Source organism: Aythya fuligula, chromosome 11 (genome assembly GCF_009819795.1).
Source record: "Aythya fuligula isolate bAytFul2 chromosome 11, bAytFul2.pri, whole genome shotgun sequence".
Lineage (NCBI taxonomy): Eukaryota > Metazoa > Chordata > Aves > Anseriformes > Anatidae > Aythya > Aythya fuligula.
Window position 1 is genome coordinate 11718195 of NC_045569.1, and position 25285 is coordinate 11743479.

Genomic DNA, 25285 nt, shown 5'->3' on the forward strand with positions numbered 1-25285 from the left:
CTTTTGCAATCTATTAGTCTTTTGACCCCAATTTTGATTTTTTTCTGGCCATCTGACTAAACATCCCATAGAAACAACTTCAGACTGGCATCTGAGATGACTCTTCCTGCCTCAGTTTTCTTTGCTGCAGCTGTCTCAAAATGTCCCACTATCAAGTTTATTGCTGGATATTAAGTTTTAAAGATAGCTATGTGTTCCTTATTAACAACTTATTTTTCAAAATATAAAAACAATGCTGTTGCAATCCTAGGTTTTATAGGCATATAAATTTAGAACATTTGAAAATGAGGGCAGAAGCTTGTTTCTGAGGTGCAACAGGGTTATACTTCTTTCTCAAATTCTATACAGAAACAAGTTTCATATCTTCTCCCTCATCTATTTGGCTTGGATAATGCTTATTTCCAATTCATAACAAATAAAAACAAACAGATCCACTGGTCAGAACACTGCCATGCATTATTCCAGAGGATGACAGAGGATATCGGCCTGTGCAATTTCCATGCTTTCAAACTTCCTTTTCACCTCTAAAAAGCTGCATAATGTAGGTCACTTTTAATGAGGAGCCTTGCACATGGCTTCCCCCACACGCTACAGAGCATCCAGGCACTTCTGAGTTCATGTTCTCCCTGTATCATTGCCATAGTTTGTAATTTTTTCAACAGGTTTGACTTTTGCCCACAATGCTGGGGACTTTCATATGGTAAAGTCTCTTGGCTGTCTCATTAACTCCAGATCAGTGTGTGCCCTTGCATTTTACTGTATCATTTCCTCCAGCACTCATTATGCTACAGTTTATACAGCCTCTGGCTGGAAACTTCTTAAAACATCATGATGAAATTACTTTCTCGACAGCATACAAGTCAATTATAATGTAATTAAAAGATACACTAATCTATTCCCTTGTTTGGTAACGGTATCTTGGTTAACATCATCCAGAGCATGCATTTATCCTATCTGTGAAATCTTTTGCTATAAATTGTAATCTACTGTCCACAGCACCTGTTTTTCTGTAGAAGAGGTAGGAATTATAAAACCCATTCTCTCCCAGCCTTGGAACCAGAGAGGAATTAAAGTGGTACAAGCTATTATGAATCCTGGGTTGCTGCTTTTCCATGCTTGACTCCCCAGGCATTTCAGTGGGGTTTTTTGTCACCACACACAAAGCACAGCCTACCAGGTTGGCAAAGCCTCAGAAGGGTGCTCAGCATGCCTTTGGTGCATGCCGTGCAGCCTGCCCCATGCTCTGTAGGACAGTGAGGGTTTCGGCAGCCCCATTTTATTCTGCACACCTGCAACTCAACACAGTGCCCAGGGTAACATGCTGAACACCTGAAGCTTATGTGACTGAGTAAGAACAATGTTTAAGTGAAGTGCCCAATATTCTTAATCATTTTAAAGTACTTTTATCATTGCTTTCTAAGTCAACATAAGGTTAAAAAAGAATCCAGTATCTGCATCTGAGTTGAATTTAAATGAGATTTCTCTTCAATCCAGTGTGCATTATACGTGTTTGCCCCACACTGTTAGAACAGCCACTTTGCAGCCAAGACAAGGATGGAGAGTTGTAAGTGATACATGTCCTTCATCTCCACCTTCCCTCCAGGCCCAAGTCCCTCCTTTCACTTGAGTTTCAGCTTTTTGTCATTAAAAGAGGGATAATTTTGCCCGCAGCGATGCTAATCTGCCTGATACTTGCCAACACACGAAGACTCTATTCTAATAAGTGAGATGAATGGAAAGCAGGACAAAGCCAACCAGCGCTGCCTATATTCTTCCTCACAGTCCTACCAGGCTTCATTTTGGACTAGAAAAGTAGGTCACAATGCTAAGCAATAGTTGTTTGAGGGGAAAAAAGCAACTTCTATCATTAGCTGGGTACAAACACCGTCCTTTTTCCATATCAGCACTCTTAAGCAGACAGGTCAGGTAATGGGACTCTCCAGAGGCAAGCGTGGAGGCACCATTTCTTCTCGACCTGCTCCTTAATCAGCAAAGGTTCGATACAATACGAATAATTCATGTGGTGAGTGATTGATTCTCGCTTGGGAAGCCACAGGAGAGAATTTTAATGGGAAAGGCTCACTGCCTCCTGGGGTACACGCGACCGGGGGGACTGGTTCCTTCTTGGTGTCTTTTGGGCTGATGAAGGAGCGGAGCTTGGATGCCCTGCAGCACTGGGCAGGACCCTCTGGCTGAGGGCATGCACTGCCCTGAGCCCCCCCACTCCAACACATACAGCAATAATTGCTTGCTTTTCGTTAATCACTCTTAACACACATCCACAACCCCAGCAGCTTGCACAGGGCTTGGCTTGCTCCCCAGCAAACCAGGGGCTTTCTGGAGCTGAGGATGCCGGCACTGACAGCGTAACGATGGCAATGTATTCATGCTGTACCTATCTCAATGGAACATCACCATCAATTTCAACAGGCGGTTTGGCTGATTTATAAGCCAATATATAACCAAATGCAGCACAGGGGATGTTTGGAAAAACAAGCATGTGAAGTAGGCATGACAGATATAAGCGGTTTATTGAGGGATGATTTCTGAGGTAGCTCTCTCCCAGGACAGTGACATTTTAAACACCCTCATTTGAACGGGAACACAGATGAGCAGGCTGTAAACATGTCTCATTTTTCTGTGTTTTGTGCTTTGACTGAAATGACAGAAATGACCAATGATTTCTGTGCAAGAGTGAAATGTTTTACCTTACACATCTGCAGTCTGCTAGGGGAAAGTGGTCACCTTACAACTTAGTTTGGAGGGACGAATCAGAGGGAGAAGGTGCTAAAGGTATTAAAATGGTTGTCTGAGCAACCCACTCAACCCAAGTGACCAGGATTCTTGCAGGAAATACTTCAGCACACTGTTTGGGGATGCAAAACAAAATAAGAGAAAAAGCATGGGCAGCAGGGAATGTCTACATGCCTAATTTGTCACCCAATGCTGATGAACTCCAGTGCAAAAGCAGTAGAATATTAAGTGCTAACCTGTAAACATTTCAACCATGCAAAAGGGAATACGCAGTTGGCATTTAAATCAAAAGCTCTTGTCTGCACATATCTGTCTCCTTGTTCCCTTTAAAAAGAACATTTTTTCACCAAAAAGGCCACAGTGCTATCTACCTAGCACAGGTGGTGTGTTTAGATACTGTGCTACAGACAAAATTTTGGCAGTTAAAGCTCTTGGCTCATTAAAACTAGTCAGTGATAGAATCCTGTCTAGGTCAATTCATTTTGGAAAAATCACTTTTAAGTTGCTCTGTGTTTTTTCAGTTGTCACTACAACTGTCCACAATGGTTTATATAAATTAAAAAAAAGTGAGCATTTATGAACTTATGTGTTCAATGCCGCCCATCTATGTCTATCGCCAGCCAGGGCTGACTGCCACGATCCTCTCCACAGAGTAAACACGCCGGGGTACCATCAGCCTCCTACCTTGGCTCCATCCACACTGATAATCCGATAGCTGTTTCTCGTGCTGTCATAGAAGTAGGAAACAGTTACAGCCTGCTTGCTTGCGGGGACCCAGTTCTTCTTCGTGCTGGGGTCAATTTGGAAGACATGGGCTCTGGTGGTGAAGATGGGCTGTTCTCTGGAATAGGGAGGGACAGGAGAAATGGATGCATGAGTCTGTGGAAGATGAAATGTCCCGGAAGCCCAGACCTGACCAGGCAGCGCAAGGCCAATTTTTCCTCCTCTTGTTACGCTGACTGTGTAACCCACTTTTTCCTCCAAACACTTATTTCCAGGAAAGGATGCTTACATGCACACTTTCTTTCCCCATCCACACATTTTCCTAAGCACCACAAACCCCACATGGCCAGCTTTCCTCCTGCTGCTCCTCGCTGCGACCTGTGGTCCTGCTTAGAGCCAGGACTGCTCTGTGGAGGCACCAACAATGCTACCAAAACAAAGGCACGGTGCCATTCCTGAAGCACTAACGTCTCTATCCTGAGAATGGCACCATATTGTGGATGTGCCTGAAAAATTCATCAGATGCAAATGCAGTTAATCTGCCTGGGGAGTGGGGGGGGGGGGGGGGGGGGGGGGAAGAAACAGGCCCATGGCCCTGCCAGTGCAAGGGGCCGTGTGCCAGGGCTGAGGTAAGGCCCCTGGCACCCCAGCCCTAATCAGCACCGCTCTTCAAAAACATTTTGTGACCAGTGTGACCCTGAACACATGGCAATGCAAACTGCGTGTAGGAGCGGAGAGGATGCAGGACTGAAAGAACAAGAACTTGATGATACACACCAAGCCATCCAGATCAGAATTAAGACTTACTCAAAGGCTGTAAAACTAAACTCACCTCAAGGTGTTACCTTTAATCCAAGCTTAGAAAAAATAAACTGCAAATAAAGCCACGTCGTGTTTATATAAATATATATGGTATATATTTTTATGCTTTTTGTTCTTAAAAGCTACAGTATATAATGGTATATATAAAGTGTACCACTTGATATTTTCTTATCACATACAAAATATTTTATCATTAATAGAATTCTGACAATATTCAAAAACAACTGTACTGCAATAGAGTCCATTATTAACTCCCACAAATATTTACCTCATGTAAACCAAGAAGGCTGCCATGCTGAATTTTGCACAAAGCAAATGAAGATCGGTATGTGAAAGGCCAGAAGACCTCTCTCACAAGTCATTCTTTCATATCGATGTAAATAATTCTCTTCTGTTATTCTCAGTCCCATCATTTTTGAACTATATTTTTATTAATTTCTATAATCTTCAGCTCCTTTTAAATCCACCTCTACATTTTTTAGAATATAAGAAGTTGAGTTCTGTATGTGGGAACCATACAAAACACCATGCACAATCTTGATCACTATACTTTAAATAAAATTGAGGGAAGCAATTCATAAACATTGCACAGATGAAGCAATGTAACTGCAGAGCTAGCTCAGGAAGGCCGGTGTGATCTTGCAAAGCCCCACAATGCCTCAGAAGGGAGGAAATGAAACATTTTTTTTTCTTTGCAAGACATATGCAAGGCTTTACATTTTTCAGGGGCTGCCATGCATGCTTCTAGATAGACAGCTGTGCCAAACTCTGTAAAATACTTATATGAAATATATTTAAATTACAAGGGGACTGTCATGTTACAGCTGTGCAGGAGCATCTTTTACTTCAGCTGAGGAGCTGAAGTAACACGGGAAATCTGCCTCTTGTTTCCCACACTACTGTCACTGCAGTCTGTAGCTGGGAGAAAAGCAGGGCCAGGGCTCCATAATATGTTTTAGATACTTCCATCACACATTACACAGGGTTAGCAAGGGAGGTTTCCCCCAAGCTACTTACTGTTTCAGTCTAAAAAATATGTACATTCTCTGAGTGAAGAATAATTTTGAATTTATTTAGCCTTCTACTTAGCTCTGTATTTGTAGTGGATTTATTACTAATTGTTTTTGCTAATGGGAATATGACCTATATATCACAGCCTAAACTTTCAAAAGTTTCAGACTTTTCCTTCATGAAAGCCCAACTTGCAAACAACTTTATATACACATTTCTGTTAATTCACCTTAACAATACCAGAAAATACTGCTAAAATTATGCCTGGGCTCTCTGAAGCAGCAGCAGTAACCATATAAAGTAAATCTGGAGATAACAAATGCAAAACGAAGGGAACAACTATCTATCTCCATTCCTTCAGGAGTCTTGTAGCAGCTACTGCTGGCAGTGAGGGCTTTATACATGCATCTGAGTGGGTAAATTAATGGATAATAACATTCAGGACTTGAGATAGCCATCTATCCAGTCATTTGTTGCTGTCATTAAAAGCTAAAGACAAAAGCCAACTATATTTCTAATCCTTATGATTATTCAACAACGACAAAGGCTCCCCCTTGCACCACGCCGTCAGTGAAGCCAGCAGCCAGTGAAGAGCACACAGGCAACTATAAAACTTCGATTTTCCAAAGAAACACTGAATTAGTCTTTTTTTTTTTTTTCTTCCCCTAAACTACACCACGGCCTTGGAGACTTCCAGACTGATGCTTTATTCCATCAATGCCTCACTGCATTACTTGCAAACTTTGACATTCAGGAAAGCAATTCCCTGACTAAGGAATGACTTTGTTTTCCACAGTTTCTTTCCTTTTCATTTTAGCCAAGATTTATCAGGTTTTATGCTAAAAATGGCTGCTATGCTAGCTTGAAATGTTGGCAATGTCATTTGGTGTGTGAGCCCGTAACCTGGTCTTGATGTGAAAGTGCAGGTGAGAAGCACTGGCTCTGCCAGGCAGCCAAAATGTGAGTTGTAAATCAAAAAACAAAGAGAATTTATGAATGTTTAAAATCTCATGAATTCTAACCGAATCTGTTAATGATCAATCAAATACATTTCTCTTTAGAAAAAATCTATTTAGAAATCTATTTGACAGTAATATCCAGTGTTTCAAGCAAAGCAGCTTGAAATCTAGCAAATGGAGACCTAAATTATAGTTAATGGTTCTTTGTTTAATAACACAGATTAAAACAGAGAACACACTTTGATAAACTTTATTATTACACATGGCTGGCGTGTTTTATAAATATGATAATAATTTTCATGCCACGGTTTTATCGATTTTAGTTGACTTTTCATTTCCATCCCTGTGTTATGTGAGACAACCCTCACACAATAAGCAATCATTCTCCATTAATGAAGGAATATGTCATTAACCTTTTCACAGGAATTAGAAAAGCAAAAACTAAGGCTCTAAAGCTAACTAACTTCATCCACAGCTGTGTGAGGTCCAGTGCCACATTCTGTTAACATATAACCATGCCAAATTTTACGAGTGTGTGACGGGCTCCTTTAAATACATCTTCATATAGCTGACATCTGGTGGAGGATGCACGTGCCTCCAGACCGTGTGGCAGAGTAGAGTTTTTGGAACGTGGTGCTTCCCGCTACGGGCCACTTTCGTGCATGCGCTGAGCTTTACACCGCCTGACAGATCTGCTGTGATTTGCTACATGAGCATTAGATAATGAGCGTCTTTCAAGGAAGAAGAAAAGTAGGTACAAAGATAAAATGCTGCATTGCAACATGCCCCCCATCACTGCAACTGATCATGATACAAAAAGATATATTTGTTAAATGCAGCCAGAGGAACATGGTGCCTTCAGTCCCAAACAAACCTGAACCAATCCATCCTGCACCCAGAGAGCAGCAAGCTCTCCACTCATTCCCCCACAGCCTCAGAAGTCTCCAAGTGCCTCCCAAACGTACACAGAGTTACAGTCGCATCATCACATATTATCAGTACACAGAATTTGCCTTTGCTCAAAACACAGAGGGGCCCGGCCATCCTCCTGGCAGTCTTTCCAGGCAGTGGAAAAACACACAAATTAGTTTCTCAGTGCTGGTGCTTTGTCCTTGCTCAAACTGCTAACCTCACCGCATGTGCTCAAGTCGGCATGAGTACATCCTCCTTATATGCCATGAGCAGCCCAAGGCCCCTATATACTGCATGCTCTGTGTCCATCACTGCAGGGTCAGCAACCAGAAGCACCCTGCTAGCAGGAGACAGGGACCCACCCTCTGGAGTCCCCAGTGTGAGGTCCTGAGAGTCTTCTGAGCAAGGTGCATGGGCAGGGCACCTTTTCCTTCACATAAATATAGTAATAGCATGTGGAGGGGAGATATTTTTGTTTTATTTTTAGTAAAGCTGTTTACACACCTCTGCAAGACTCGGCTGTCCAAAAACTAACCAGTGCTGCTATGCTCTCCATGCAAAAGCAGCCAGGACTTTCAGGCATGCATTGTCACCGTTAGGTAATGCCGCACAGAACTGGGCAGAGGCAAAAGATAAGCATGGATGTTTTACAGATGTGATAGCAGCAAACCAGCATTATGAAACGAGGCAGCTCACTACCTTCCCAAATTGGCATGTGCTAATTAATTCGGGTCAGTCAAATCTCATCAGATGCAACACACAAGTCCGGGTGCCGGCTGCCAGCACATATAGCCATCAGGAGCAGAGAGCCTGCTCCGACGTGCAAGACTGCAAAATCGGTAGCATGGAGCAAGCAGGTGGTAATGGCTCCATTTTACACCTGAGGAAGCAGCCATAAAGAGCGAGATGGCATCCTGGGATAACAGAGCCAGTAGCAAGCCTGGAAATAAAATTAAATCGCCTCATTTCCTCTCCACAGCTTTGCTATTGCTAACATCAGAGGGTGGTTTGGTAGCAGATCTCTCACCCTGGGAAGTTTTTGACTACATGAGTGGAAAAAGCGAAATCAATAGTGGAATATTCACCACTCAACAAAAGCTACTATTGTAAAAACCAACAGTCTTCGTATACCAGAGGGATGCTGCCGGTGGCTTTAACAACGGCTCCCACACAATTCAGAGGCTGGGGGTGGCAGGATACCTGCCTTGCAAACTGGGTCTGCTCCTCGGTGGGACACTTTCCTGCACCTGGTCAGCTCCTGTTGGTCCTGAAATGCAAACACACCTTCAAACACAGCAACTTCCATCGCAAAAATTACTTGGAAGGATGGAGCAGCAACCCTGAGCAAAACAGGCCAGGCAGTGTCAGGACAGAGAGAAAATCAGAGTGTCTGTTATGCACAGTGGGGATGGGAGAACTGGCACAGAGCGACAGGCAGGGCTAGCAGGGGACAGCTGCACTCAGCTTTGGCTCTGCTGTTTTCTGCCTGTAAGAAAATGCAGGCACCCCTACAAGTGCATTTTTCAGTGCTATGGGATCCAAGTCCTGCACCTCCGGCAGTAACGAGCTGCAGGACGGACTGCGGTCACTTACAGTGCAGACAGAGCAATTCTTGGAAAAACAGGCTATTAGGACAGAAATTACACTGCCCCCCAAAAAAAAAGGAAAGAACAAGAAAAAAAAAAATTTACAAATATATAAATTTACCCCAAGTCCTTCTTTTCAATCCTCCAGTTGCTGAAATCCCTGGTCTGTGGGCAGACCTCTCTCTCTCCCCATGACTGCGATGACAAAGTTGCAGCAGTGCTAACCAAGGGCAAGGTTGTGCAACTTATTCAAATGACTACAGACATAACTCTCTAGTGCCCACTTTATGCTAGATTTGATATCTTTGCACCTGCAGAAATGTATTAAATTCATGCAAAAAAAAAAAAAAAAAAAAAGAAGAAGACATCTTTTTAGCTCTTTTCATTTACAGGCATTATTATTTCAACAGACAATGTAATTAACAGAAGTGCTTCTTACATTTGTAGGCAACATAATAGTTCCAGTTACTTAGACAAAAAAAATAAGAAAAAAAAATAGCTAGCTAAAGAGGAATTTTCTGTCAAAAGTACAGATGTTAATTAAACTCATTTTTGGTTCACAGCTGAGTAAGTCCAAAAGAATAAGTCTTCAGGACAAAAGCTCTCAGTGTGAAAGTCACTGTAACATCTGGGAGCTCTCACAATGCCATTATGCCTTTATGAAGTCAATACATAAATGAAAAGGCTTATCTTGGGCAGTGGAAAAGCTCACACTTAACTTTTGGGCTATCTCCAGATGGTTATTCACCTTTTAAGACACTCTGTGAATAAACACACACAGAGGATAAAAACTGAAAAGACCCTGAACTACTCCACTATAGGTAAGATTATTCTGAAAATAAAAAACAAGTTCAGGCATGTGTGAAACTGGTCCTGCTACTCTGGTTATTTCACAGATCTTTCTTGAGAAGGCACTGAAAGAGGTTCCATAAATTTGCACCCCTAGAAATGTTTACACAGCCTCCTGTGTACATAGGGATAAATTCAAAGCTAATAAAACTGGGAAAAAATGGAAATAACAGTACTCTGTTTATCCCCTTTGCCAGGATAGACACAAACTCTCCTAGTTTTGTTGACAAATAAGGCTGTGTCAGCACATAAACACACTGCCCCCAGAAGCCTTCTCATTTCTCTGGATAGGTTAAAATTACATCTTTGGGGCTCACCTCAGCCCCAATAGCATCAATGCCGTTAGCAGAGCCTCCCCCATAGCACAGTGCTCGCCTTGTAGCATTTCAGTGAGAGATTTCGATAATAAACTGGAAGTATAAAACTTGGAGCGGAGAGGCCACGTTTGTAGGAGGGGGGAGGCAGACTGGCCCCCACCTCACCCTGATGCCAGCATCTCCCACCCGGGCAGGAGACACCCGTTAGTGCCTTAAAGCTCACAGAGCCACGTGTGTGCACCACAACTGCTCCAGCTGAGGAGGATGAAGCCAGCTCGCTGCAGACGTGCCCTACACCAAGTTCCTTGAGCAGCACCTCAAAACGACAGCCAGCATCCCCCGGCCTTGCATTATGTAGCTGCTATGGATTGGCACCCCTCTTGTGTTACTGTGGTGAGAAATTACCAAGGAGGAGAAAATAATGCAGACAATGCTGGAGGAAGAGTAATTTATTTTCCATTTGTAAGCCAGCAGGAAAATCCCTCAGTCTCTATTATTATTATTATTAATCCTTTAGAAGATGCCTTCTATGTTGCAGAAGGTCAGGGATATTTTGAGGTTGTGTGTGTTATTTGGTGTCCATTTAAAAAATAAAGAAGTTAAATATCAGAGGATATACAATCAAAATATTGTGTACCTACAAACAACAGTGGAGTGAAAGACCATGTGTGTCTTTGTGCATGCAAACCCACTGCCACCAGCAGGGCAGCATCTTCATGCTCAGGACATTTTCCTTTCCCACATCACAAGAATTTAAATGACAGATGAGGTTATCTGCACACAAATCCAAAAAAGTTGATTTTAATCAGCAGCATAATCAAAGCCTATTGCAAAATAATGTGATTGAGCTCCCCATTATCTTACACACCACAGCAGCAAGCAGATCCTTGGAGGAGAGCTCTTCCGTGCACTAGTCCACATGTGTAATTATTGATATCCTTTCCCATCCTCTATTCAAACGCTCTCCCTCGAGGCTTTTCTTCCCAGTTAAACTTGGAGGGGGCAGGGGGAGCCTATCAGCTCTGTTTAAAGACCAAGCTGGATAACTCTGATCTGCTGCCTGAAGGGGCAAATATGGAATTCCACCAAGCGTAACACCAGCAGAAAATGATAAGGTTTTGCTTGTCCGGGGCTGGGTGCAGGCCCTTTGCTGGGTACACGCTGTGACTGGAGCCACTGCCAAAGCAGCGGGGAAGTGCAGAGGACACTCATGGCCAGGTGCTTTGTTGGAGGATATGAAAAAGGTGCCATGGGTGGTTTAATACAGGGATTCACACCTTTATTGAAGCTGAAGCATGTAAAAATTAAAGGCAATTAACAAATAAGCAATTTGGTCTATAAAGGATTAGGAAGATGCAAACCTGTGCCCACACAGGGCCCTGGGTGCGTGTTTCAGCTTGCCCGTGCTGGGAACAGCAGCGGGCTGGCAACAGCACTGCCCTGCTCAACCAGGTCTGTCGTTACAGCCTCCTCCCAGATTAAGCCATCCAGGAGAGAAAAACAAAATCACCAAATGCAGTCAGGGACACCAAAGACTGCACGTGAGAAGTGGAAAAGACAGGTCTGAGTGCATCCACCACGCTCAGCCTGGAAAGGGAAGGTGCTGGACACCAGCAAGTGCTGCCAAAGTGAGTGTCATTCTCCACTCAGTGCAGGTTAAATTGGGCTACATTGAGAAAACCAGGCTTCCTTTCTCTGGGAATTTCAATAGTAAAATGCCAACAATCATAACGTTTTGGCTGCTGCTGGCATGCAACAGCACCTCTCTAAAGAGCAGATGAACATAATTCTTAAAGGTAGAGCATTTGCCTTAGAGATCACTGAATGGCGTATTTTATCTGCTTCAAGTTGAAAATACAAAAGGAATTGAAACATTTAGAAACTAATATTATTCACTGATAATTTTAATATTCACCAATACAAAGCTATCTGTTGCCACCAGATTTACAGTACAGATCTCAGAAGCATGCACTTATTTGTTGACATAAAAAATAGCACAAAACTGAAGATCCTTTGGAAATCTCCTGAGCGTCAGAGAGGAAAAAGTACTAAATCTGAAAACCAGAACCAGAAAGTTGCACATGAGAAACAGCATCTATAAAACAACAACAAAAAAAAGACATCCTCCAAAGAATACATTAGCAAAACCACAAAACCAAATCCCTACAACCTTCTAACTCTGCAGTGGAGCACATTACACACATTTGTGGGTAATACTGGGAGAAGATCCTCCCAGAAGTTCCTGAACCCAACAGCCACCCGTTTGAGATCCCCTCAGTCCCATTCCCTTAGCTCTGAAGCCCCAGACACTTTGGATTTCTGGGTGCCACTGCCCCAGGCCTCATGGGCTATGTGAGGATTTAATTCCATCAACAGCATTGTTACAGTGATCGCGTGATGCAGGTTACATTACTACAGGTTATGATGCGAAAAATGTGAAAAATGGCATTCTTATGTCAGCAGAGTCTCAGAAATTAGCGTGGGCTGGCTGGCAGCCCGTAGAACAAACAAAGCCCAGCACATGTTCTTGTTACGAACTAACAGGCCAAGATGTGTTGGGGTAATATGTAAACCAGTTCAGTTGTTCAAGGCTTTTTTTGGATGTGCGTAGGCCTTTACAAATTAACCCAAGATTCGAAGAGGCCAACCATTCTGCGTGGCCAAGCCATGCCACAGCCAGGGCTGTGCTTCCAGGAGAGTGAGATGTCGGACCCCTCACAGTGCCAGAGCATTTGTGGTTTAAAAATAAGAAAGCCTTGACCTGATTGCAGAATTTATTCCCTCTGCTGAGAAGCCATCTTCTCACTTTTTGGGAGGTGAACAAGAACCATTGGAAGAATAACACCTGCTGCCATGTATGATACTACTGATCATGCTTCTCATGTTGCTAACGTTTTGCTTTTCCTAAGTTAATACAACAAGAAAGCACTTAATAGCAATTTTTTCCCTGTTGACATACTCTGTCCTCTTGGTATTTCTTGACTGAAAGACTGCAAATGAACCTGGCTTTGTCTTATTAAAATAAAGGCCTACTGGACAGAAAAATCAAATCAATACCTCCAGAAATTAAGGCATACCATTTCTCATTTACATCAGTGCAGAGTTCTTTACCTTTCTGTCAGGGGTGAAGGACACGGCTGAATGATGCTTTTTTTTCCATCTCATTTATGTATTGATTGTAATAAGGGCAGACAGGTAGGCCTATACAAGCGCTGATTCTGTCAGCAACCAAAGTTGCCAGGACTGTGAATATTGTCACTTATGGATTGATAAATGGACTACATGGACTAATTGCATTTCAGCCTCTCTGGACAGATGGCAAATCTTGCAGCCATATGGCAATTATTTCCACTGCACCAAAAGCATATTAACACTTACCAAAATGTTTAAAGGAATGAGATAACCTAATTTATTTTTTTTCCATGAACTGGGACAAAAACAACTGGCTTGGAAGGGCTGGTGCTTAGGGTCAGGCTCCCTCCCAGGGTTCCCACTCGGCACAGGCTGGATGCCGGCGGGCATCACACTGTTATTGATGAAACCACCCGGGTGCACCGGGTCCCAGCCAGATACAGCGCTGCTGCTACAGCCAGAGGATAACATGCCTCACTGCAGCTGTTCGGCATCACCCTTGTGTAGTTGCCACTATTTGCTGCTTGATATTCCAGCTGCCCCGAAAGTTGGCAGCACTGGTATGTGTACTTACTTTTCCTAGTCTTTCTCTCTCTGGTCTAAAACACACTGGAGTTATTTTCCTTACAGTTTTCAAGGCAGCCACCTGGCCCAAGCAGATGCAGAGGACAGCCCCACGCATGGCAGCAGGGTCTCTGCAGGAAGACCATACATGCACTGCATTCATTCACCTGTCCCCATATCTGCTCCCAGGAGAGGAACCAGCTTGGAGAGGGCAGCACCACGCTCCAGCAATGTTGTGAAACCACCCTGACCGGCCGGATCACAAGCAGAGGCTCATCCTGCTCAGTGCCAGCCAGATAAGCCATGGCTAAGTTTGGCAGTGCCACTTCAGCACAAAGCCTGGAGCTCATCACATTTACCAAAGGCAAACAAAGCACTCCACAGATGATACGTCAGGCCGACACGCGTCCCCGATGACACAACCTGCTTACAGCCATGTCCTTTATTAATACTTCTGCTGTAGAGCTTTGAACTTTTATAGGATTTAAGTGGTGGCAAATTCACCCTTCAAAACCACTGGAGAGTACACGCAGGAGAGCCGATCCTCTCTGTTTTAAGTTACTGCTTATTTATACCAAACAAATGTGAGCAAAATCAGCTCAATAAATTCTAGATGGGCTTTTTATGCCAGAATAATAAGCCATATTACACAATTCCAATGATTTATTTTTTCTTCATTTTCAGGATAGAACCCTGAACATTTGTTTTAAAATAGGATTAAAAATCATCTCTTGTATTACACAGCAATTTGTTTCAAGCATGCTCTCCTGGTACGAGACTCCTTGCTAGTGGAGGCAGATGCCTCCCTTGCTGGAATAGACAAAGTGCATGCACCAGCTTCCCGGTTGCCTTAAGTAAATTATAGCAAGTCAAGAGCTGGGAACTGTGCTCTTCATAGACCCTGTGGTCTAAAATTAGTGCCTGGTGTTAGCATGCAGCATGGATCAACTGCTCACACAGCCGCTGCAGATAAGGTGCCAATTGGTGAGAAATTCTTACTAGGCTTTTTGCACGTTCACACTTTAGCACCCCAGGAATTCGATCGATTTGTCTCATCAGGCCTCTATTACAGATCTCTAAACACTGTTTTCTCTTAGGAAGCTTTACTACCCTTAAGCAGCAGCCAAAAAAATAAAACATTTCAATTGCTCATTTCTCCATAGACAAGCAACTGGCTGCCTTTATTTCCACGTGCTCCCCCTAGCAAAATTCTGCTGCCCCACTAGGCTGGGCTGTGGCCCACAGGGAGCCAGATTGCAGCCTCACCATAGAGCAAGGACAGACGGAAGGAGATGGAGACAGAGATGGAAGGGAGGACAAGAAACTTACATCTGGGGTGCAAAGCACAGACCAGCCTGCTTAAATCCCAGAAGTCAGTCATTCTTTTAGGGAATACGAGGCAACGCCGAGCCAACCAAGCTGTGCCCAGCCGCCGTGAGCCTGTTCTCTCCTCCGGCCAATAATTCAGAGGACATTCAATAATGGAGCTGACGAGCATAAACTCTCTCCAGTACAACCCCGTGTCATCTATGCTAATCTAACAGTTATTTGAAAGGGCACTGTAAATCAGTGCAACGCTGCTTTTACATTTCGTGGGAGAAGCCTCCCAGAGTAGCACTATCTCGCTGTACCTCCTAAGGACAATAGTGCCAATTCATAAGGCGGAAAGGAAAGATCAAACAGGGAATGCAAAGTGGATTAGATATTTTGATTCTGTTCCAAACTCTAATACTCTAATTTGAAGCTTAAAATATAAGAACTTTGGCAATTCCTCCCCCACAGAATTTGAAATGCTAATTTCTAAGTCAATGGAGAGAAGTTCTTGCAAGCAGATCTAAACAACGCACACGCAGGGTTACTGCTTGGAGACCAAAAATTCAGAGCAGACCTTCTCTACAGAGGGAAAAGCAGGTGACCAGAGCCACAGGAGAGGTGGTTAACCCTGGCATCATGAGGGGCTCAGCACAGCCTAAGAGGGTTGCAAAACTTTCTGCAAAACCACGGGTGTTGCAGAGAAGCCTGGGGAGGACAAGTGGGGTGAGAGAGCCTGGTGGGAGCATGGGGCTGGGTACTGCTAATGAAGTCCTTGAGAGCTGATGCATCTTCCGTGATGTGCACTTCTGAGGGCCTCAAAAACCAGCTGCTCAGAACCGCCTGCGTCTGGGGAACGTCTCTGAGCAGCGCAATGTGAAGGGGGCTGTGCAAAACTTTAAAGCTGTTATTTGTCCTTCGGATCTCTCAAAAGAGATCATTATGCACAAAAACCCATTTGCCTGCTCTGAAGCACAGAGGAAGGTGGAAGAGGCACCGAGAGAAGGCTGACGGAGGACGCACAGACCCAGGCAGACTTTGGATGTGCACAGGAGGCCCGTCTCGCTGCCCATCCCCGGATCACTTCCCCGAACCAGCAGCTCCCGTCCCAGGGCACGAAGTGTGACCCTTTCCCACAGCTATCGTGGTTTTCTTGCACCTGAGATAAGAGATCGAAGCTTTTAACTGAATTGCCTTGAATTTGGGTGGGTGTAATGAAGTGTCAAGTCCCTGTTCTCAGCCAAGCCAGTTTCTGTTTGTCTTGAAAAAGACCATAAACCAAATTAGTCTATTTATGTATTAGCATTTTCAGAAGATCCCTTAAATACAAGCTTATGAAGACCACCTCTATAAATGTACAACAGAAACAGGGCTGTCTCCTGTAATGGACTATATACAAGTGACAGACAGCTGTCAAGCATACAAGATAAAATAATCATGAAGGGAGAGCTCTCGTTCACCTCTGTGCCATAACGTTTAAGGCAGCTAAATCTCCTTTATTGTCCCATGAAAGAACAAATTTCTCCCTCTTCCAGCTGGAAGAAGGGATTAGTATGACAATCATTGGATTATACGTGTACATAAATAGTGTCCAAAGATGCTTTTATCTCCTATACACCCAAGGGCAGCTGTTGATCTCCCCTGTGAGCTACTTGGGGCTGCCTCTTCCACGTGGAAGCTTCCTGGCAGGTCTGGGACTATTTTGGCCTTCTGGTGACAGGGGTTTGGCATACGTGGAGGAGTAAGTGGGGGCACCTCTTTACCCCTCTCCTGGAGGTGCAGCATGTAGACACATCCCTGTTAGACAGGGGACAACACCAAGGCAGGGGGACAGACAGAGCAGGCAGATGTAAATCGATGTATAACTAACATGAGGTCCCTAAGCTGTAGCCAGTTTTGCACTAGTGCCTGAGCTACCTACCAGAACAGCGCTCCTGCCTCATCTCTGGGCATCACTATCAGTGATAGGGACAGTAATCGGGTGTCCCACTCCTGCATTTCCCCACGCACCCTGCAGGCAGCACGGCGGCCCCTGTGCAGCCCTGGGCTCTGGTGGGTGGCTGCATGTTGCATGGCTCAGCTCAGAGCATCTCTCCCCTCCCCCCTCCCCCCCCCCCTTTTTTTTTTTTTTCAAATGCTCTTATTGACAGTTTTCAATATCACAAAACAGATCACATGTTCCCACTTAAACAACTGCAGGGAGACATTTTAGATGTGCGCAACAGATTTATAGTGGGAAGCCTGAATACAAAATCCCAATAAAACAGGCAACAATAAAGCATTGCTGTTGCAGACTATAGAGCAACTCACCAAAAGCAAAGAACTTGACTCAGTCACTGCAATGCAATTAATACAAAGGAGAGAGCGTGCATCTTGGTTGAAGCAACCTTTCCAGAAGGAAAAGCCTTTTTAAATACTCCCAGCTCTGGCTACAATACCTGTCCCTCTTCCAATGCAGGAACAAGCAGTAATGAATACTGAAATTAAGATGCTCACACCTCCACATGGTGAAATTAATGTTTCTGAGTCTTGCAAGACTTAAATTTCATATTTTTTCCCCCAAATACAGTGTTCCATATCTGTTGAGGATCTACCGCTAAGCGTGAAACAGAGGCAAACAACAAATATTTACACAGTCGGCACTTATACACACCATTTCACAGTCCTCCAGGAAGGATTCTCAGCGCAACTAGAAGCAGCTTCAGGAAAAAAAAAAATTGTACAATCTGGCTACATATTCTTGAATGTATTCCAGTGAGGCCTTTGCTGTCTCGCTGCATTGATGTACTAAACCTGGTCTGATAAGAATGCAGTGGCAGGACTCCTATTATTATTATAATGCAAATCCTAACGGGAAGCAACATCTAGCAGCTCCAGAGGGCTCTCTCAGGCCCCTCGATGTGTAGGCAGAGGAGTGCAACTTCTACAGAAAATTTCTTTCTGAATTGCAGGGTTCGAGTTCCTAAATCCTGTAGGCTGTGGTGAGAATTCCAGACGGAAATAAAACAGTTTGTCACTTCAGAAATTCTTACAATCTTGCATTTTGATAAGCTGCATCAAATAAATAACATCAGACTGGCGTGTGGGGGAGGCAGGAAAGGAGGATGAGTTGCCACAGAAGGGAACAGGCTTTGCACAGTAACCAGCAGCCACTTCTGCTCACACCTCCACTGCCAGGCCCTCTTTCCCCTGTGTCAAATCTGCTCTCTTCTCCATGATAAAGCCACAGTTGTTTTGCAGCTAAAGCTCCTAGCCTTGCCAGCCTTCACCATGAAGCCCACAAATCCTACAACACCTACACAGCAGAGCCTACTGCTCCCATATGAGTCATTAAGCAGGCTGTCCCGCTTAGTGATGTCATCCAGCAACACCAATTCTTTTTTAAACAAATCCTAAAACGCCCAGAGCATCAATTATTTAAAGTATTTCCTTCATTTTAATCCTGACCCCAGTGGCAGAATTACCATTACGAAGCATTTGCCAGTGATGCAAGAGGGCCCGATAGCCCCTAATAGCTGCTACGTCAGTAGGAGCGAGCAGCCAGCCACTCGTGTCACGCATGAGCTAAGCACAGAGCATCCAAGCCAGCAGCATTGGGCAAATCTTTCTCCTACCAGCAGGCAGAGAGCAGCTAGGATGCGTCATCAAAAATATAATCAAAGATCAACTGCATCATCCAATCTCATCTTGTACATTTTGCATGAGTAGCTGTTACACAAGCCCTCCTCACGCCGTCCCTAACCTGCACCGGGTGATGTGTGGTTGTGGCGCAGCAGTAACCTCCCCTGATGTTAATGGCCTATTCCCTACCTAATTGCTCTTGCCATTAAAAGTGCTTCTTTAATGCTCAAGCTTAAACGCTTCCTGTCTTTGTTTGAAGGCAGTGCCCTTGCCTTGCCACATTCTGAGATTTAATAACAGGATTGTCAGCTATTTACAGCACAGAGCTGAATTATTGGGAGAAACTTCACTGAAATATGTTCCCCTAAGCACATTTACATCCTAAAGAGCCACCACCAAAGCACAGTATAAATAAGCCGCGTGCTGTATTTGCAGCACACAAAGGTGATGGACAGCATTCAAGGTGAAAGCAGGCAGGGATCTGACCACAGAGCAAGCTTCAGCACCGAAGACCTTCCCACTCAGCAAACTCCCTATCAAAAAGTCAACAGGAAAACCAACAGCTGATTCAAAATGCTTATGCTTCCTTAAATATAGTTTCAGGGGTGAGGCTATTTATTGTAGGCACTGCATTAATACAACCAAAAGAATGAATAAAAGGCAACGCAGAAAGTCACGCTGCCAAACCAGGCTGATGCCCTTGCTCTCGGGTTCTCAGCAAACTCATTGCTCCTCTCTGCCCCTTTCAGTCACACTGGGAATGTGCTCAAACAATTTAAGACAATTTGTCAGACCTTGAACCAGTTAAAACTACTTATGGTTTAAAGGAACTGAACATCAAATAACTTCTTAACATTTCAAATGATGCTTTTGTTACCAGGAGACCTACTCACCATCCTCTACTCAAATAGAAAGAGGGGCTTGAGGGACATCCCAACTTTGGGGAGGATATTTTATTTATAAGCTTCTTCTCAAGTGACAATCAAATTAACAGCAGTAATTAATTTGTCTAGTAGTTGAGAGAAACTTGACTACGATCACTCTCTCAGCATTAAGTTTTCTTTTTGTTCACCATTTCTTCAACGTTGACTACCTGAGCAAATTTTGGTGAAATTTGCACCAGGGCGCTTGAACCAGCTGTGGTACTGGTGGATTTTTCCTATTGTAGCTTGCTGAAGTTATCTCTAAGCCCACTGTTTATCTCTCATGGCAGTCATTCATTCATCATTTCTTCCTGCTCCTCTATTAGCTTGTTTTGCAATTTCTCCCAATTTCTCATTTTCCGTAGCTCTTACTCACCCATGGGATTTTTGCCCTAATTCAGTTATGTGCATTTATCTTCAGCATTACAAGCTCCCCAAATAATTGTGGATAAAGGGACAAGGGCTTTTACCTGATGAAACCTGAGTGAAATGCTCCAACATTTCAGGTTTGCTCTCACCTGAACACACCACACCATCCCTGAGTGCACACAAATCCTTATCACAGCCTATCCACTTTGTCTCCACCCCAGGTCTCCCAGCTCCCTGCCTCTCCAACCTTATTAAAATTGTGTTAAACTTGTTAAAGGAGCTACAGAGAACAGGTTTTATAAATGCCATTGAGGTCAACTGAGTTCTCCCATCCATTTCAGTGAACTCAAGATAAAGCTCCAGAACTTAAAGCTCTCTGGACCTGACTTTTCCACTGGATTTTGTACAAACACCTCCTTGATCTGCACACAGAGATGCTGAATTCCCCAAATCAGAACAGCAGCCGCTTATACCCACTCTGCAAAAAAATGGGAATAGCTACATAAGGAATAGATGCAGTGAAGAACCAAGCATCCCCAGGCAGCTGCCTCGAAAATCCCAAGACTGACAGCCTTAGCGTCTGTTGGGTCTCGGTCTCTTTCCTTGAATACCATCACCAGGTGGATGCTGCCTGGTGTAATCTACCCCCCTGAACTATGCTAGGATCTGAACTGAAGCTACAGACCATAAAACGCCCTAAAATAGTCCCACAGCACCAACTGGGCTGCCTGCCTTGCCCCAGCCCTGTCTGAAGGACAATGGCTTTGCGGTGGCCTTACGATGGCATCCGGGTGCTGTTGCTTTGGGAGTGCAGTGCTGTGGCTGCTCAGGCACATCCAGCACCGTCCCCCCCTTCCCTGGGGACAGATGGCTTGGCCAAACTTTGGAGGGAGGCAGCGCAAGACTCCCGTGGATCCCAGCAGGAGCTGGATGAAGGCCAAGGTGAGTTTCCTCTGCAACACGCCATTCCCCGCTACGGAGCGTCTTAGGCGAAGCTTATCACCATGGTATCTAAAGTACTGCTGGTACCGGGAAAGGCCAGCTTGAACAGCATCCAAAATTAATGCTTTCCCATAACACTAATTTCATCACATCTTTTGCCTCCATCACCTTTTTCTGTCCTCGTCCTCCCTTTTGTCTTTTGCTCCCCCGATGGCTGCAGCCATCCATCGGCCGATGGACACTGCTGCTGCTAACAGCAGAAGGGAAAAGTGCAAGGCAGTCTTCCCTGGTGCTCTTAAATGTCACTGCATAATAAAAGCATTACATACGACTGCTCTCAGAAATATAGGCCCCCAACCGTACCTTTTCATGATAAATACTACAGGAGGGGCAGAGTTTTGCTCATGGGTCCAGAAGTCTCCCTAAGACGAGGTTACTTCATCGCTGGAGCCAGGCTTGGAAACTCACCTTCTCCATCTTCCTGGGGGTGGTGGGGGCCTGCAGCCCACCTGGGGCAGGCAGAGGCACCTGCTGGGTAGGGGGCTGCCAGCCAGCCAGCGCCAGCAGACCACGTTAGCTCCCGTAGAAGCAGCACAGAGAAGCAGCTCTCACCAGCCACAAGAAATGTGTGCTAATTCATCATTAACCTATATAGCACGCACATATACATACACAGTCATACGGCTTTTACATCGGCATGCAGCTTTTCGCGGTAATTTCTAACAGTTGGAGGCCTGATTTTCATTTGATGTGATTTATAAAAACTGATTTGAAACTCAAATTTATTGCTAGAGAATATTTAAATTAGTGGAATTTTAATCCAACAGATAATATAAATAACAGCTTCAGCAGCAGAGATTTCCACATCTAATCCAAACTGGGTACTTGTCACATGCCTCATAACAAGAAATATTTTGTCACTGACAGATAAGGAAATACCAAGACACTAAAGAAACGAAAATAGTAAAAGAATGTAACCACAGAGGAAGAAGCTAGCCAATACCTCCTTAAAATCATCTAATAACTAAGACTGAGGCATCTTTCTAACTGGAAAGTTAGCTTATACTGCTTAAATTGAGGTCAATTGAATCAGATGCTGGCTATTAGATTAGTATGCACAGCTCACAGAAATCGGAGCCCTAGACAAGCTTGCCATTTTCTTGGGTTTGTTTGTAACACCAAGACACAAATCAAGCAATTTTCAGACAAAATAAAGCCTCCACAATGGGAAATTTGTTGTTACATTGTGGTTATTTAAATAGCTAAAGTTTAATCCCTGGTACTGTTGAGGTAAGGACAGTTGCCAGATGTGTTGAGTGGAAGAAAGTGGTGATTTTGAAAGTTTTTTTCTACAAAGTAAACATTTGTACAGTGGGAGCTCAAACAATGGCTTGACCCAAAGACAATGGTTTTCGGTCAGCAGGAACCTTCACACTGACTTCAATGAGCACTGAGGCAGATTTTTTTTTGCCTAAACACCTTTTTTTTAAAAAAAAAAAAAAAAAAAAAAACAGAAAAACAAAAAAAAGCATTGTTTCCACATCCCCTGAATTACATGCATTTATTTTTTCCAAACATGTCAATGACTTTTGTAAAACTTGACACTACCTTGCTGCCTACTAAGTTGAACTAAACCAACAGTTTAAATAGCTCAGCTCACAGCTAATAAGCAATTTAAATAGCTTTGCTGAGCTCAAGTAGCTATATCAGGTTTCATAGCACCATCAGTCACTGCCAAATCCATAGGCAGCATTTAAATGAATCATTAGCAATGGTCACCCCCCCCCCCCCCCCCCAAAAAAAAAAAAAAATCGTTTAAGTGCTAAGAATCAAGTTATTGTCGCAATTTCGGTGAGAACCTGCCTATGTGACACCAGAGCGTGCCCAGGAAGCAAATCCTGCTGGAATTCCTGGGACAAAATCTGCTCCTTCCAATACAAAAGGCTGGGCACTGTGTTCCCATCGCAGAGTGCGTCACAGGGACAGGCGAGTACAAAGGCACCCATTTCACAGAAGGCAAGGCTGAAGCACACCCAGGTAAAGGATTTCCCAGCAGAGGTGGAGCAGGGACACAAGGGGTGGCTCCTGCGTCAGGTGTGCTGAGCCCCTGCTGCAGTAACCTGCATGGGCAGACTTTGATGTTTTTTATGTCAGAAAGGTGGATGGCGAGATAACGACAGGAAACAGTTACAAAACACACATCCAGCAAACACCTCGCCTGCACTGCGTACAGAGCGTATGAGTGTGTACAACCCACACTGAAACCCCAGGAATGAATGGTGTCGGGAGCTTGATCTTCCTCCCCAGCACCAGTGTCAGGCTGAAACGACTCAATCGAAGCCAAATGTGTTACACTGGGGTATGGAACCGGACCGGCAAACGTGCCTCATACCTATGCAGGTGCCATGAAGCAGGGCAGCACAGACAGGGGTGCAGCCACGAGCACACCTGGGGCACTCCGGAGACCCAGGCCCTAGGAAGCTCTGTGGGCAGAGCAGCACCACGCTGAGCCAAGGGCCAGGGCATCGCTGCCACCTGCCCCGTGATTCCCTCCATGCCACAGCCAAACTTCACAGCTGCACTCATCCACCGGCACAGAGCCAGATCAAACAACAACGACAAAACTATTTGTTTTTAGAGACACCCAGGTAAAAAGGATTGGGATGAGTTCCCCTGGGCTGGATGTTTCTGTCCAGCCTGGGCTCAGAGTGGCCATACTGCTCCAGCCAGGTGTTGATGTTTCCTTCCACAACCCCAAGCTGTAACGCTACCTCTGCTATTTCCAATGGAACTTTACATAATGAAGAAGAGCCCCTCGTAATCCTGAAGTAAAACATCAGGAGACACTCTTCGGATCTTATTTCTCCCCTCTGCCCCTGCACTCCTATTCAGAACTGCTGGGTATCCGATTCAGGCACATGCGTGGCATTTTAATTCATTATTTATCCACACTGTCTCAAATGGTAGCACTTTGACAATAATCAATGCATCTCGAGTGGGAGGCTGCACAGCTGGGAGCAGTATGAGGATGCCCAGAAAACGGAGAACGGTTCCTTGCCACAGGGGGGTGAGGAGAAGCAAGGAAAAGGTGGAAGGGACCGCAATAGGATAAAAATAAAGCAAATTAACCGTGTGGGTTTGGAATCCCCCAAGACATTCTGGTCGAAAGGACGGGTCTCTAACCCGCATGCAGTTCCAGCCGAGAGCACCACGTTAACCTCCCCTCCCTACCGTTCAGTTCACGACCTGCCCTAACGCCGGCAATTTTTGCCCCCTATTAAACTTGGAGGCTGGGAACGAGGCACGGCTGATTTTCGGAAAGCTCAGGCTCAATTCCCCGGGAGGAAAAAGGGTTGGGGTGCGTGTGCGGGGCGGCTTTGCCCACACCGCCGCACGGCTCCCACCGTCCGGGCGAGTTGGCGGCGGCCCCCCCCCCGGCGGGGAGCCCCGGCAGAGCCCAGCACGACCCCAGCGCACCCACGGAGCCCCCGGGGCCGGCAGCGCTGCCCCCGCCGGGCCCCCCCGGCTCTGCCCGGGACCCCCCAGCTCCGCCTGTGGCCACCAGCAGCATGCCCGAGCTGGGCTTGTATTGATCTATTTCTCTATTTTTTTTAATTTTTCCCCTCTGCCGCGCTCCCACCCCCGCCGGCGCGGCTCGGGTGGGCGCCCCCCGGCCGGGCGGTAAGTGCTTAATGAATTAATTGCCTTAACGAACCGCCGCCTCCCTGCTCGGCGGCGACCGGGGCGCACCTGCGGAGGGACCGGGGCTGGGGGGCGAGCACCCCCGCGTGGAGCCGGGGGGTGCCGGGGGAGGGGGGCGGGACGCGAGAGGGGCGCTGGGGGCCCGGCGGACTCACCCCATGTCTCGGCACCTCTCGGCCGGGGCGGCGGCACCCCCGGGCGGCTCCCCGCGCTCGGCGGCCGGCGGCGGCCGCGTCCCCACTTCGCACATGCGGCCGCCCCGATCCCGATCCCGCTCCCGCTCCCGGCTGGCTGCGGCTGCACGGCGGCAGCAGGCGGCGGCGAGGCGTCCTGCTCCTCCCGCTCCTCCTCCTCCTCCTCCTCCTCCTCCTTCTGCCACCGCCTCCCTCCCCCCTTACATAACCTCCCTCCCGGGCGGCGGCGGCACCGAGCAGCCTTCCGCCGCCCCCTCGCTGCTGCCTGGAGGGGGGGAGCACCCCCGGGACCCCCCCCAAGCCCGGGACCCCTTCAACTCTCCGCCACCGGGCACGGGCAGGCGGCGGTGGAGGGGGTGGATGGAGTGGGGGAAGCCCCCGAGGGCTTCTCGGTGCCCACCCCCGTGGATAAGGGGACGGGGGTGGGTGGGTTTGGGGTGGGGGGTGACTGGCCGGGGGGGGGTCGGGGTGGTGAGAAAAGTTTGGGGGAAGTGCTGGGGGGGGGGGGGGGGCCGAGCACCGGCTGCGCTGTCCCGGTGCCGGGAGCTGCAGCTGCTGGGGGTGGGAAGAGGGGGACACACAGCTGGGGGGCAC

At 45.9% G+C, this 25285-nt stretch overlaps 1 protein-coding gene across 1 annotated transcript in view; it reads right to left on the minus strand.

Annotated features, from left to right (window-relative positions):
• HOMER2 (homer scaffold protein 2) overlaps positions 1 to 24766 on the minus strand; it is a 56707-nt gene extending 31941 nt beyond the window's left edge. The window contains exons 1-2 of the mRNA XM_032194514.1: positions 24653 to 24766; positions 3439 to 3595 (exon numbers count right to left, since the gene is read on the minus strand). Coding sequence (XP_032050405.1) covers positions 3439 to 3595; positions 24653 to 24747 — 252 coding nt within the window. The 5' untranslated portion in view covers positions 24748 to 24766. The remainder of the gene's footprint in view (positions 1 to 3438; positions 3596 to 24652) is intronic.
• Positions 24767 to 25285: the final 519 nt, after the last annotated feature.